The 15,816-nt window shown below is 39.0% G+C and overlaps 1 protein-coding gene across 3 annotated transcripts in view; it reads right to left on the reverse strand.

Moving 5' to 3' along the window:
* Positions 1-3,101: 3,101 nt before the first annotated feature.
* INPP5F (inositol polyphosphate-5-phosphatase F) overlaps positions 3,102-15,816 on the reverse strand; it is a 47,448-nt gene continuing 34,733 nt past the window's right edge. For 2 of the 3 annotated variants that reach the window (XM_054832319.1, XM_054832320.1), the window contains 10 exons: positions 15,385-15,462; positions 14,535-14,655; positions 12,929-13,057; positions 11,305-11,422; positions 10,577-10,775; positions 9,496-9,567; positions 9,327-9,400; positions 7,893-8,021; positions 7,022-7,109; positions 3,102-5,784 (listed from right to left, as the gene is read on the reverse strand). In XM_054832319.1, coding sequence (XP_054688294.1) covers positions 4,650-5,784; positions 7,022-7,109; positions 7,893-8,021; positions 9,327-9,400; positions 9,496-9,567; positions 10,577-10,775; positions 11,305-11,422; positions 12,929-13,057; positions 14,535-14,655; positions 15,385-15,462 — 2,143 coding nt within the window. In that variant the 3' untranslated portion in view covers positions 3,102-4,649. Of the gene's footprint in view, positions 5,785-7,021; positions 7,110-7,892; positions 8,022-9,326; positions 9,401-9,495; positions 9,568-10,576; positions 10,776-11,304; positions 11,423-12,928; positions 13,058-14,534; positions 14,656-15,384; positions 15,463-15,816 lie in introns of those variants that run through there. The other variant, XM_054832321.1, reaches the window with a different exon arrangement.

Genomic DNA, 15,816 nt, shown 5'->3' on the forward strand with positions numbered 1-15,816 from the left:
TATTTTGTGGAGGTCACTATGGAAATTTGTCTAATCCTAGATGGAACCCATACTAAGATTGGAATATTGTTTATACCAGTTTTTGTAGATAATTTATACCAAAAAGTTATGGATATTTACCCTTGCAGTCTGAACACACTTAACTCTGTTCAGCCAGTTAAACATATTTTATGAAATTTTTTTGGAGCCTGTTTTGTAATTGAAAATTGGTAACAATGAGCAAATTGTTTGATATTAAACTTTAATACTGAAGTTGTGTAAACTTATTTCCTTTAATAAGAAGAAAACTTAACCCAGAGCCCTTCATACACAGCAGTGGCAGGCTCTATTCTGGAATAACTTTGTGATGTAATTCCTGAATGGCTGAATTCTGAGGATCAGGGGTTTTGCTAACCAGCAGCTGCAGCCGACAGAAATGTCGACTTCAGTATCTAGAACTGCGTATGCTGCTGTTTCCATGAGCTAAGGCACATTGCGCTCAGAGCAGCAGCATAACAGTGATTACACTGTGGTATAAAGAAGTGATTTCATCTTATTCATAACATGGTTCCAGTATGAAATAGATCTTTATTGTACTTGGAGAGGACCATGACTAACAACTTCTCAAATCTCTCTAATGAGCTTTATTGTGGCACAACTTTTATAAAAAAAAAAAAAAAAAAGCCTTGACTGGAGAATGGGTGATACTCATGTACTCGTACAAAACGTATCTTACTTTGTACGTTACCAATAATGCAGTGTGTTTCAATGGTTTGAATAATACCAATTAAGCATTAAGAATGGTCTCTACATACCTTATTCATGCTGTACTGTTTGAGCTGGTTTTCAGAGGACATGCTGCCCCCACCATGACTTGCAGAACTAGTTTAACAAGGGGGGGTTTACATAATGAAACATTAAACCGAGTCAGAGTAATCTGGAAAAACTATGTAGTGGTAAGGAGGGCTGTCCTGGTGCAGCCAGCCTGCAGGAGTCAGTGATGGAGTTAGTTCTAGATTTTCCTTCAATTAATCTGTCGCTGAACAAGACAAAAGGCTCCTGCCATATTTACATTAAGCTGATACCACTATTGCTTAGTGCCTTCTCATGACTGAGATTGTGTGAACAAGAACTGGGGTTTTTTTAACTGCATTTTTCCTATTCTAAATGTGATACTGTGTTTTGCTGCACAATCCGAAACTGTCCTTTTCATTTCTGCATACTAAGAATAATGTATTATGCTGAACAATTTTTGTGTATCTTAAATGGATCAAGAGCAGCCCTGAGGAGGACTTGAGGGTATTGGTTGATGAAAAGCTCAACATGAGCAGACAATATGCACTTGCAGCCCAGAAAGCCAACTGTGTCCTGGGCTGCATCCAAAGCAGCGTGACCAGCAGGTCGAGGGAGGGGATTCTGCCCCTCTACTCCACTCTCCTGAGACCCCACCTGCAGTACTGCATCCAGCTCTGGGGGCCCAGTACGAGACAGACATGGAGCTGTTGGAGAGAGTCCAGAGGAGACCACAAAGATGATCAGAGGGCTGCAGCACCTCTCCTATGGAGACAGGCTGAGAGAGTTGGGGTTGTTCAGCCTCAAGAAGAAAAGGCTCTGGGGAGACCTTAGAGCACCTTCCAGTACCTAAAGGGGCTACAGGAAAGCTAGAGAGGGACTGTTTACAAGGGCATGGGGTGATAGGATGAGGGGGAATGGTTTTAAACTGAAAGAGGGGAGATTTAGATTATATGTTAGGAAGAAGTTCTTCCCTGTGAGGGTGGTGAGGCACTGGCACAGGTTGCCCAGAGAAATTGTGGCTGCCCCTGGCTCCCTGGCAGTGTTCAAGGCCAGGCTGGATGGGGCTTTGGGCAACCTGGGCTAGTGGAGGGTGTCCCTGCCCATGGCAGGGGGTTGGAACTAGATGGGCTTTAAGGCTCCTTCCAACCCAAAAAACCCCAACCAAAACTATTCTATAATTCTGTGATTAAACTTAAACCAAGTTTGATGCCCTTTTGAATCACTTCCAGCTTATTTCTTTTTTTTTGAACACTAAAATGAATAGTCATGGTTTCATCTGACTTGCACTACATTAATATGAAGTTATGAACTGAACAAATACAGGAAGATGGTGAAGTCCCTTTTCAAAAGGCAGCCTGGCCAGAAGGCATAGCTAGTTTGTACAGTTTTTTCCAGTACTGCTCATGGGATGATTTTATGCATATTGCCATGGATTATTGGAGACAATCATCTCCCATATTTTGTAAGTATGGGACAGTTCATGAGCTAGAAGGACAGAAAACTCCTGGATTGCCAAGCAGAAAGTAATCAGCCAATACAGCCAATCAGGAATTTGTGTCCAGGAGGATCTGCTCTAGACTGCTGACTAACCCACTTTTTTTTTTTAAAAATAGGGGAGTGACTTTTATAAGCTATTTGTACCCTTGCCCTCCAGGGCTGTTTTGGACTGTAGAAGTCACTATGTAAGTATTTGTACAGATCAGTTTCTCTTTCTCCTACCAAAATAATGACAAAGTATTTCAAATTTCCTTTCCCTCCTCCAGAACTGTTACAAGTACCAAGGCTTAGGCAGTTTTTAAGGAGCATCCTCCTAAATGTGTCTGTGACTTTGCTTTTTTCCCCCCTGCCCTGAGGCTAGAGCTGTAGCAGTACAATGCTGGAAGAAGAGGATAAAGGACTTCAGTCCTGTCTGTGTTCCCAACAGAGATCTCCTCAGTGTCTGTAACTGCTTGACAGGAGGCTGCAAAGGGGACAGAGCCAGGCTCTTCCCAGCAGCGCCCAGGGATGGGACAAGAGGCTGTGGGCACGAGCAGAAGCACAGCAGGGTCCCTCCAAATGTCAGGAAACACTTTTTCACCATGAGGGTGGCTGAGCACAAGAGGTTGCCCACATGGGTGGTAGGGCCTCTGTCCTTAGAGGCAGCCAAAAGCCAGTGCTCCTGCTCAGGCAGGGGTTTGGACTGGTTGACCTCCAGCAGTCCTGACCTCAGCCAGTCTGTGACTCTTACAGCCAGAGAAAGTCAAGACAACCCACCCATCTCTGAAACTCAAAACCCCAGAATCCCACAGTACCACATCCCTTAACATCACCTGCCAAAAAAACCCATCTTTTGATTCCACTTTTTTTTATTAAAATATCTCATGTATATTGCTCACATTAAAATACAGCAGGAGTTTAATTTTAAATATAGCCACAAGTATAGACACTCAAAAAAACCCAAACCCACATCACTTTAATAAAACAAATAAATAAATCGGATTTGTTTATCAAAGTTTCAGACCATCAGGGTTAGATGACAATCATTTCAGACACTACAAGTCCTAAGACACTGTACTACCCTACCCATATGACAGGATTTTCTTGGAACACCACGTGCAGCCTACCTACAGTACATGGACGAGAACACAGAGGCACTGGGTCTATAGTGGTGGTTATAGTTACAAACCACAGCATAGTCAGATCCTGCTTTACAGTAGCTTTTGGATAATGTCCTATACTAGAATGGCATTGCAAGGCATTTCTGGGAAAGAGTAATTTAGATAGACTTAATATTTTGACACACATAGATAAGGGTTGGGATTTTTTAATCCAATTCCCCAGCATGAGTGGATGCTTAGCCTTATCCTGCAAGTATGCAAAGCTTGAGTTGGTAATGAATTTGGTTTTGATTAGATGCTGACAGCTATGCTCTAATGCAACACTGATTTTATGAAACAGTACACTCACCTTCTGTTTTACAAGTTATTTGGACTTTTGCATCTGGACAGTTAGAATACAGCTTAAAAAAAAAGTCATAGCACAGAGGGACAGAGTGCCTGAAGGTCAGGTATCTGGCTTGTCTTGCTTTACACAGAGACAAAAAAAAAAATTAGAGCAAATTGCCAGTGTTTGGAATTTGGAAAAAAGGAAATAGGAATAGCTTTAATTTGGGCAGGACAATTAGAAGGCATTTGTTCCATTTCCCCTCACCCCAAAACAAGTGGGGAGAAAAAAAAAAATCTACAAACTAAATTTGCACTGCAGGATCATGGATATTTCAGGTTGGATCCATATGCTTTATCTTTACTGAAAGTGTCCCAGGATGTGTGGAAAGAAAAGGACAGCAAAAAGAAATCTTAATTTCTAGTTAACATAATTCAATTCAACAAAAACTCATCAATTCCCATTGTAGAGGCACAGTTCATAGAAAGCTGCATCTAAAACTTCAGTGGAAACAAGTAAAAATACTAGTCCAAAAATAAATAAAATGTAATTTTACCGGTAAGTTATTTTGCTGGTGCAGTGCAAGGTAAGTAAGGTCACAGAAGTGCAGTATCACCTTTTTAGTATAAATACTTTCTACATAAGTCAGAAGAGCTACAAAATTAGTCTCCAAAAATAACTGTGCAACACATTTAAGATAAACAGCATGCTTATTAAATCCCAGTGTCTAAGCTACCTGTTTAAATATGGTTTACCGTTCTTTTGTCTCAGCTGCCTGAGGGAATTCTGAAGCTTGGACAGAACCAAATTCATTTACATCTCTCACTTCCTGTAAACAAGTTACCTTTATTTTTGATCCCAGTATTCAGTAGCAGTTCATGCCACAGTGAGTCCTGATGTAATTCTTTCAGTATTAAGAGCCACAACTAGAAGAACACTTCCCAAATTAGCAACTAGATTTGAATTATTCGTGTCTGGCATTGCGTAAACATTTCTCTCAGTTCTTTTTGTTTTATCTCGTTTATAGCTTCTGGGTCTGCAGGGCTCTTCTGGACCTTTGCCACAGCAAAATTAATCCCTTGAGTCAATCCTGCTTGCGTGATGTTAGCAACCTGGACCATGGAACTGCGAATTTTAGCAAAAGGAGATACAGCTCTGCTGCTGCTACTGTCAGCTGGAGAAGGAGTTGTGTGGAGTCCCGTCTCAAGGTTACCAGATAGAGATCCTGGGCTTTTATGAGATTTAGCAAAGTCAGTCCCACCAACAGCCAAGAGCTGAGGATTTGGCTCAGAAGACTGTACATCCAGCTTGGATGGCCTGGAAGGAATGTCTCCAATTGCTTCAGCCTTGGTTTCTGCCTTCTTAGATGTATTATTGCTGGTTTGATTTACTATGTGATGGGGCTCTTGAGAACCAGCCTCAGCCTCCAAAACATCCGACATCTTATTTTGAGCATCATGCACAAACCTCTGGCAGTACACATCAATAGGTTTAGCAAATTCCATCTCCGCGCTGTCAGCGGAAGGCGTGGGCACATCTTCACAGTCAGAGCGGCTAGCCTGAGCGATGTGGATCTCAGACGGAACATGAATGCTAATGTTCATGTCGGTGCTGCTTATGGACTGGGAACGACTGCCCAGCCGTGGAGCTGAGGCAAGGATCCCACAGCTGGGCAGCACGTAGTCTGTCTGCCCCATGTTCTCCAGAGAGTCAGTGAGCTGGTTGTCCTCATCGGATTTAGAATTAGTCAGGAAGTCATCTGAGTGGAATGAATCATTATCCGATACCTCCGTATCGGATTCAGTACGGACTTTAGGATCTACCACTGGATTCTCTAAAGTTTCAAGGCTACTGTCTGATTTCCAAAGATTCACTTTCAAATTTGGTTTTAAAAAATTGACTTTTACTTCAGGTTTGGTAAAGCTGCCTAGCTTCCGAAGATTGCTAATGTTTACATTGGATTTGGTTTGTTTCACTTTTTGATTGAGAGATGAGAACTTGCTCAGTAAATAATTCTTGCCTTGGGCCAGGGACCCTCTGTTCTGAGACCGAATGCCAATGATGTCTTCATGAGGTTTACTGCTCTTCCTGGAAGGAAGAAAGAAAAAAATCTCTAGGTTACAATCAAGGCAGTCTCATTTATAAACACCGAGTATTTGCCATCTTCCAGTCTATTTCCATAATGCAGATAGACATTTCAGTTACTACATTACCCTTTCCTTACATAACTGTACCCATACAAACTAACCAAATTCAAAACAACAAAACCAAAGGAGGGTTGCTACAGAATGGTGGCCAAACAAGGGGAAAAAGCAAGCTTCTGCAGGCATTTTTAGTTTTAGATAAAACTGGATTTGAACTCTCTATATTTGTAACTTTGTGTATGCTGTACTCAGTAGCCAGATTTAGCAAAATATTCAGTATTCAGTACCTGTAAAAACGAGCAAGATTTTCTTGCTACACTTCCTACTCAGCTGGGAAAAGCAGCTGAAATAGTAGTCCAATAGTCAAATGCAGAAGAAAGTTATTGAAGTAAGAGTTTTCCCTTGACAGTTTACAATTGTGCTACACAACACATTTCCTAGTAGTTCATGTAGTCTGAATTGGAAGGGTCCAAAATAATGCAACAGAACACACTTGAACTGGTAAAACACACTCAACTTCAGCTAGCTGTCCTCCCTTATTTCTACTCTATTGTCCTTTGTAAATTATTTACTCACTGTTAACACCTCACCAATATTTGTAGATAAATATTACTTCTGTTTAACTGTAGACAACTGTTTAAGCTAACTAAAAAATTGTGTAAGTACTTTCAATTATCATCTATGCTTTCATGTGCCCTTTTCTCTTAATGGGCTTGCAAAACACAAACTTCTGTGCCATTCTGACTAACAGGCGTTCAGAAGTTTAACTGCAGCCATTTCTTCACACAAGGCCAGTAATGGTATCTGGATTTGTTAAACACAACCACAGTGGAATCCAAGCCAGATTTAAGCTTCACAGGTTGTCTTCTTACTACAGAATCAGACGTTAAGTTCGGATATGGAAAAATCAAATTTGACAAACTAATCATGAACCATCTGATTTGCAGTATGTTATTTACATTTGGCAGTGTATATTGTCTACCAGCACACAAGTATAGAATAATATTCTTGCTTATACAGTTATTATTGTAAACAGCATACGGACAAATTAACTCCGGGCACAGCAGCTAGTTACCGACATTTCTTTTAGGCATCGCACATATGACTGTTGCCATGTACCGTGAGCCCCCAGAAGAGAGCAAAAGTGGGACACGGAAGGTTCACAGCATTTCAGTACTCACCTCTCTAGCTTCTTCTCAATAATGGGCACATCTAATCCCATTGCTTGCTTTGTGATTCTCAACATTTCTGCAATGCACTGAAGAGTGTCTGAAATCCAATTAGCAGCCTGTCAGACCCTTCAAAAAACAACCTTAAAATCCCATATTCCAAAGTCTAAAATTAGATTTATTTTTGTAATGTAATTAAGTTAGTTTGGTTTTCTTGGTTGGTTTTTTTTTTTTTCTCTCGTCTTCCACCCTACAGAATAGTTACACCCTACAGGTTGCAATTCTGATTTAAAGCTTACAAAATAAGCTTGAAGAACAGACTCTCCTTAACCCCTAAATACTGCGTATAAGTGAATCACTGCCAAGATTCATCATTTGTGGAAGGAAGAGAAGCAATTATATTTATTCTAATCCTTGTTGGCAAAACTCAGTGCTCCACATAAGTGATTTTTTTTCCCTTATTAGTATTCATTTAATTTAGTTAAACAACAAGCAAGAACATTACTAGACATTGATTTCACTAAATAACTCAATTTCTTCCAATCTTTAGGAGCTAATTTTAAGTTCATTTTATCATTTTTTTGGAGCAGTAAAGGTCTGGACATGGAAACGTCTCAATTCGAGATACATGTTGCTTTAAAGCCATATCTGAAACTTATTTTTCTTTGTATTAAAACAGTAACATTCTAGCGTTCACACAGGAAGCCACATACAGGGTTTTTCATTGGTTCCTTGCTCTGCATAACTGAATTATATTAAAATTTATCCTTCTCCAGAAGTTATTCTAAGACCAATGAAAAAAGCATTTCCTAGAGAATCCCTGGTACACCAAATACACTTTTAAGTATACTTTTTTTTTTTTTTTTTTACATATGAAACAAACCTTTTCCATCTTCTTCTGGGTTGCGTACCACAGCTCTAAGAGTGTGAAAATAACCACTCATTTCTTTGTATTTGTAATGCAGCCTCATGCAAGAGAACTTGGGTTTGCCAAAGAGAGTAGGCTCAGGCCCTGAGAAATAAACCCGGAGATTAGAAATCTTCTTTAACCAAACACTGAAAGAGATATTGCAGAGACCATACCTAAAACATATGTAAGACCTGACAGTTTTTCAGCATAAAAAAGCTTCATGCTTTCTTCAGAGTAGGACAGACATTTTAAATGAAAGATTTTCACAATAACTAAACAATCAATTACTTACCAAAAGCAATTAGACTCTCTGTGGATGCCTATTATAATCCAGCCTGATTGTTTATTACAGATTATCCTTTCAAAAAGGAAGAAAAAAAAATTCTACACCTACTACATCCCGTGGCTTAGGGTATGCTCCTGCAAGGATTACAGGGAAAGCTAGTATATTTTTACCAAGTGGAAGCAACACAACTTTCAAGATTTAGACCAAATACTTCAACTCCTCAGTTTACTGCACTGTATCTATATCATTAAACAGGCTTGGTTTTGGTTTTCTAAGGTATTTGGTCTAGATGTTTCAACTATATTGTGTACGTGAGGATGTATTATGGATCTCCACAGAGAGGTGAGAAAGACCTTTCCGTTGAACTCTTAGGCATTGCACAATAAATAGTGAAATTTACAGAAGTAAGGAGATGATGAAATCACTGTGCATTGTGTAATGGAGTGTTAAACTCTACTGGGGCAGGGGACACACACACTGGCAGCCACAGAAGTTCCCTCCCTTCTCTCCAATCCCAACACCTTTTTCATATGTAAAGTCAAAGACATCACATCTTTAATACTTCCAGGTGAAAGTGCTGCACTTAGACTGCAGATGTCACATTCTTTTGTCAATAAGTTAATCAGCGTCACAAGGTGATGTCACAATAGCATGTTTCTTATCAGACCTTGAGAAAGAAGAGCTTTAAAAAAAAGCTATGAAACAGATCAAAAGTACAATTCAGAACCAGCTGCTGTATTTGTATCAGAGTGCATTGAATGCCCAAACTTGTGATTCATTACAAAAGTTGATCAAATTGTTACTGCCAATTGATAAATAATGAAATTTGTTTTGATGAATCCATGGGGGTTAAGAGTCTGAAAGAGGGAAAAATTTTAGAACCCTACCAGTGATCAAAGTTTCTACTTAAAGCAGTAGCAAAAAACAGGACAGAGAGAAAAGAGACTCAACTCTGACATCTGTTATCAGCAAGAAAGCACATTTCTAGCTATGGTGGACTAAACAGGATATATGCAATAGATTGAGACTTACTGTTTCAATATATTTGTAGGAGGCTTTAATAAGTGCTCAAGCTATTGCTAAGAGCATGCAAGAAAGCTATATGGTGACTACATCCTTACCTATTTCTATTTTTTCCAGAGCTTCGAGACTTAACCTCTGGTACTGATCCACCTTGTCGATTGCATCATCATAGCTAGAAAAAAGGAATCAGAATTTAATGCTTCCTCCTAATCTAAAACAAAGCTACTAGAAATGAACTACACATAGTAAGAGAAAGTGGTAACTTACTAGGCCACGTAGTAGGCAGAATTAGAAAGTAACAGCAGAACATCCACGTCCTTATGAGTGGCATCAATGAGACTAAGGAAGGGGAAGAAGAATGAATACAGGGGAGAAGGTTTTATTTGCCCAGCTGTAACCCACCCCCAGCGTTATTTTAGGGACACACTTTTACAACTGGAGGCACATTACAACAAGAGATTTCAATTATGGTATGTTACCTTGTGTGATGCTGCTACTTCTTCACAGCCACTGAAAAACTAAGTTAGGCAAGACACTTCACAAGCCAAAACACGATGTATCATTAGACTTATCATACAATAAGTGGATCCATGAAAGCAATACTCTCTTTCTCTTAAACCTCAAGTTACCTAGTAGTGCAAATAGGTCAGCAGCAGGTCCAGAAGGAAATAGAAAGCCCACAAGCTACTAAAAATGCTAACAGAGAAATGGAAAAATATTTCAGACTCAGTTAAGGTGATGAGTTTGTGCTTTGACTAGTTGTCATAACACCCTGCTTTGCTATTTTTAGATGCTGAAGTTTAACCTTTTCTTTTACAAGTTAGCGCACTCTGAACTTGATAAGGAGACCTATCAGTGAAGTTAGAGTTTATGCTCAGTACTTTTTGTGAAAAGAAATCTAGCCTTTCTTACTACTGACTCATTACACAAGAATTTAATCTGATCAGTCATGGCTTTGAAGTCAGGTTACACTTTCCCTAAGAAGCAGTAAGGAACAACAGCTCCTCAAACAGCCCCGTCTAGAACTCAGGGTGGTTAGAAGTTCTCTTCATGGTGCCTGCCACATTTTGGCAATATTAACTGAATGCATGCATTTCCAGGTGATGTCTCACAGGCAACTCCGGCATGCACTGTTTTTGTGGCACTTCGGGGAAAAGCACATGTTTAGAGAACCTTTCCATTTACAATTACAAGTATTCAATCCCTTCAAGGACTCTTGTCATTCTACGAAACTGTCCACTTGTATTCTGTTAACACATCAGCTATCAAAATCAGTTAACATCAGTAGTAATTAACAGAAGTGTCATAGTAGCAGCTGATCAGTTATGACTTTATTCAATAAACAAACCTTGGATCACAGTCGATAAGTGCCCATCCTCCATGGAATTTTTCATCATCTGGTAAGAGCAGTTTCATGTAGCTCTGCAGCAGCTGGCTGATCAATTCCTGATGGCTCCTCAGGTTCTCCTTGTGCAGGGCTTCATGCTCTTTCTCCTTCGTAAATATGGAGTAAAGATCCTCTGTTACAGGGATACCCTGCATCAAATCTAAACAACACACACAAAGGATCAACCAACAGTTAAAAGTTATATACAGCAACAGTCTGTTGATTACTTTGTAAATTCCTTCCAAATGTTTCATGTTTGAAGATACTCTGGAAAAATGGGTAGTCATTCTTTCTGAATAGAATGTTGCCTGAAACTGAAAACTCAGTAGGAATAACACTACTTTCACTGAAAAGCAAGAGTTAACTCACCATTTTAAGAAACACTTGCTACATAAATTTAACTTTGATAAACAGATGTTACCAGGCAGTTAATACTCAAATGAAGTTCAGAGCAAATCCTGCAGTGAGCTACGCTGCACGTAACCCCTCTGAATTGAGCCTTGTTCAGTCTCCAAATGGAGAACGACTGTTCCGTATGCATCCACTACATAGATATGAACGTTATATACACTCAAGTTGCTTTTAAGCTTCGGGGGGGGGGGGAAGTCAGTCAAAAAGATAAAATCAAGATGATTTCAATAAACTTTTCTAAATACCGTAGTTCCACTTAGTTGAAATTGTATTCTTACCTATGACTGCTTGCCTATAAGCATCCCGGAAACGATTCAGGTAGTATCTGTTTGCAGAATTAACTCCATCCTTCATTACCCCTGCCAGCTTTCTTTCACCCGTCCTTGTGAAGTCACCCTGTTACACAGAATAAGCAAATCAGGCACAGAGGCAACTGAAGTAACCGTCTCAGCTCAAAAGCTTTGGCTTTCTGAAACTCAGAACTGAACAGATGATGACTCAGAAATCATGTTCAAGCAAGAAGCTGAAAATGCTGATTTTCAAAGAGCATCTACTTGACTCTGCAGAGAATCTTATGCTTTTGACAGACCTATGATTCTATATAAAAATCAGAGACCTATCATTCTATATAAATCATACATAAATTAAAGTCCTATTGGAAAACAGTAAGCTCGACATATATACCAGCTAACATTAAAGTAGAACTTTCAAGACATCAGTCACTGGGATGCTTGAATACATCAAAAAAACCCCACTACCCTTATTTTGGCCTTTAATGTAAAAGGAACACTACTGGAACAAAGACCGGAGCTTACTAAAAATGGTTTGCATCTTTGCTTCTGCTACCAAAGCAAGACAAGCATAACATGCTGAAGGAAAATAGTACATATATCCTCACAAGCTCAGAAACAAAACAAAGCTGCTAGGCCACGAAAGGCTTAGAATTTGAATAAAAAGCAGTTTGGGTAGCCACATTTCATTACAGGATTTTCTTTGCAGAGACACTCTGAACATTGGCACAGAGCAGTTCTAACAGCCGTGCCAACTACTATGAAAAACATTTCAAGTGTTTCACTCAAATTAAAGGAAATATCACAATTAAACTACAAATAAATGTAATCAATGAACCTCAACAGTGAGTAATCTTCACCAGTGAGTAATCTTCAAACAGAATGGCTGAAAATTTAGATCTATAAATCAAGTTCTGTGCTTCAGATTTAAAGTTAAAAATATTTATGGGCAAGACGAGGATATCAGGCAGGTTTTTATTATTTTTTCAAAAAGAGCAGTGTAATAGATTAATCAAAGTTCAGTAGAAAGATTTAAAGAGAGATTTCAGCATTAAGTATTTCCACTGTAAAGGTTTTTTCAATGCCAAATACCAGAAATACTAAAAATTGTTCCACCAACTGTGACTATACACAAAGTAGCTCAAAATCTATGACTTTTCAAAGCAGCAGGAGCAAACAATAAGGAGTTTCATACCTGGTTTCTGATCTTGGTAGACAGATTGCATTACAAGTAATTAAGAAAAATTTTTAGAAAAATATAACTAATTAATATCACCCTACTACCCACATATCCTGATCTTCAGTCCTTTAGAGGTTTTTTTTTATTTTTTTAAGTACTGTAACCGCTCAAAAGTACTATAACCATGCTTAAATTGAACTAGAAGTAATGTTTAATATAGATCTTAAACTCTTAGCTCATCTATGCTTTGTATCTAGACACGAAACTAACAGAACAAAATTAAACTACAGCCAGCACTGCCACAGGGCACCTGGACACTCAAGTCTTCCCCAATTCACACTGGGTCTGATATAAAATATTCTTCTGTTGAAGATAACCACCTGTAACATACCATACTCCTCATCAGCACAGATAACACTCTTCACCCTTTACCTTTAAGGCTGCTGTGCCAGCGTACTGCCGGCTTATGGCATCTCCGTTGTTCGCCCACATGATCTGGTAGATTCTATTGCATTTCACTGGCAAAGGCTGTTCTGGCGGCATCACACCCAGTTTTTTGAGCTGGAATTTGACACAGACATTAATGTAAGGTTCGAGATAAAAATAATACTCAATATCAGAGCTCAATAAAGAAAATGGGAACACTTGCGAAGCATTTAATTGTTAAGTTCTGTATGGTCTGAAAGAGGAACCCATGCTGCTAATTTGTTGCACATTAAATTAATTGTTAGCAATGAATTAGTGATTCAATTGTTAGCAATGAATTAGTAAACATCATATCACTGGATACAGCAGTAATATATTAGTTATGGATGTAGGAGTCAATATTAAAAAAAATTAGCTGAAGGAAAACAAGTTATTCTAGATTACTCAAGATACAGGAAGTGTTTCTGTTTTCTATAGAGGACTATCAAAAGAACAGACATCACAGAACTTTAGCATGGATGAACAAATTAATGTCTTTGATTGCAGAGGCATTCATGACCTCAAACATCTGAAAATAAAGAAATGGAATCTCTTTTCAGTTACAAGAAAAAGCACACCAGATTCTTAATCTTCTGCTTCTAGACACTAAAGCAAATATAGTGGTGCCACCTTCAAACTTAAGGTTTCATTTTGGAGGACGAGTAAAACAACTTCATATGATGCGTTTATTATTAATGCTTGTGCATTTTAGTCAATTACTGTTTAAGTAAGATAAGCAAGATAAGCAAGATACACGGCCTCTGCAGGGATCTGCTTGGTAGAGTGCCATGGGACAAAGCCCAGGAGGGAAGAGGGGCCCAAAACAGCTGGTCGGTATTCAGGGGTCACCACCTCCAAGCTCAGGAGCAATGCATTCCTACAAAGAAAGTCAGGTGAAAACACCAAGAGGCCCCCATGGATGAGCAAGGAGCTCCTGGACAAACTCAAAGACAAAAAGGAAGCCTACAGAGGGTGGAAGCAAGGGCAGGTAGCCTGGGAGGAACAGAGACACTGTCCGAGCAGCCAGGGATCAGGTTAGGAAAGCTAAAGCCCTGATAGAATTAGATCTGGGCAGGGACGTCAAGGGCAACAAGAAAAGCTTCTATAGGTATGTCAGTGACAAAAGGAAGACTAGGGAACACGTGGGCCCATTCCGGAAGAAAACAGGAGACCTGGTTACCCGGGATATGGAGAAGGCTGAGGTACTCAATGCCTTTTTTGCCTCAGTCTTCACTGGCAATTTTATTTATTTTGTGCACATTTTATTTTTAAACTTTGTATTACTGCACAACTTCAACTAAAATCACCAAATCAAAACAAGAGAATCTTCTCCAAGATGTGGACAAACAGCCATTTCCTCTCTGAAGGAAACCTGGCATCGCTGTTTCAGAGTGATTTCAAAGTTATTTTAGCTGTACATATTACTTTCAGCCTCATGGCTCTCCAAGTAGTTTGCAAAGATCCTTTTCAGTACAGGTTAGTTTAGCATTTTTCAAACACACAGATTTCCTTGTGAATAACAATGAAGTTCTGAGGTACTGCATACTTGAGAAAGTACATTAGTTATACATGCCTGCTGTTCCATGACCACTCTTGCAATAGCAGCCTGCACAACGTTGGTACGATCCAGACAGTCCATGCAATTAACTCTAAAAATTCCTTCCTGTTTACAAATCACACCAGCCTGGTCAACCCTTTCAACAGAAAAATAGAGCAAAAGCATACTGAGACACTTAAAACCCAGTATAATTTATCAACTTCTACAAACAGTAGAAAATTTTACACATTAAATACTATTTATAGTTTCCCTCATCACCCCAGCCACACCTCACTCAGAATTAACTACTCTTGTTCCCACCTATCCTCCTCTTTTGTCTAGGCTAGATATCCAACATGCATCCTATCGGGGCCATAAATTTCATATGTAATCAGATGTTGAATTCAATTCATACGTACATAATACAAGCTTTTAAGAGAAGGCACTTAATTCAAAAACTTCAAAACCAACAGTAATGACAGCAACACTTCACAGAATATACATTGAGAAATACATAGTAACTGATGAAAGACTGCAGCCATACTCATTCCCAAAATGCATGAACTTTAATCAGTACCAACTAAAAGGTCAAACATGCCTTCTGTTCTCAGTAGGGTTTGTGGGTCAAATAAAAAGTGTTTTGCATTAAATATAAGAAACCCTAAAAGTGTTAAATGCAGTAAGCCTCAGGCAGAAAACAGCGTCTGAGAGTTTTTGCTGTTACGTGTGTAGAATACCAATGCTTCAGAACACAAACTGTGACGCACAAGCTAGGCACCAAGAGAAGAATATAAAACATACCAGTTATGACAAAAATCCAGGCCTCTGAATATGTACTGATTTTTTTTTTTTTTTCATACTAGTCTAAAAACAGTCAAGTACCTACCAGCACCACTTCATGTCAAGAATAATATCATGAATGGCATCAGTCAGTGTTTGAACATTTTCAAACTTCATTCCTCGGCTAAAATACAGAATTTCACAGAAGTTAGTTTCAACTGGAGTAGCAATTTTTCTTTACTTATTTTATATTATTTATAATGTTAACAAAGATAGTGTTTTGGCTAAATGGGAAAGAGAGACATTCTCTCCTGCAATACACTTTGAATATCAGCCAACATTCAGAACTATTTTAAAGTACAGTTCAATATCTAAATCCAAGGCAAGAGATTCAGATCTTTCACATCAGATTCAGGCCATTTTCAGTATTGTTCTCTATTCACTCATGCTCACAGTGCAAACAGTAACCGCCCTGGTTATACAGCAGTCCTTCAGGAAAAAAAAGCCAAACAAAACTGAAAGCTCCTTTCAACAAAAG

The sequence above is a fragment of the Grus americana genome, chromosome 7, assembly GCF_028858705.1.
Source record: "Grus americana isolate bGruAme1 chromosome 7, bGruAme1.mat, whole genome shotgun sequence".
Classification (NCBI taxonomy): domain Eukaryota; kingdom Metazoa; phylum Chordata; class Aves; order Gruiformes; family Gruidae; genus Grus; species Grus americana.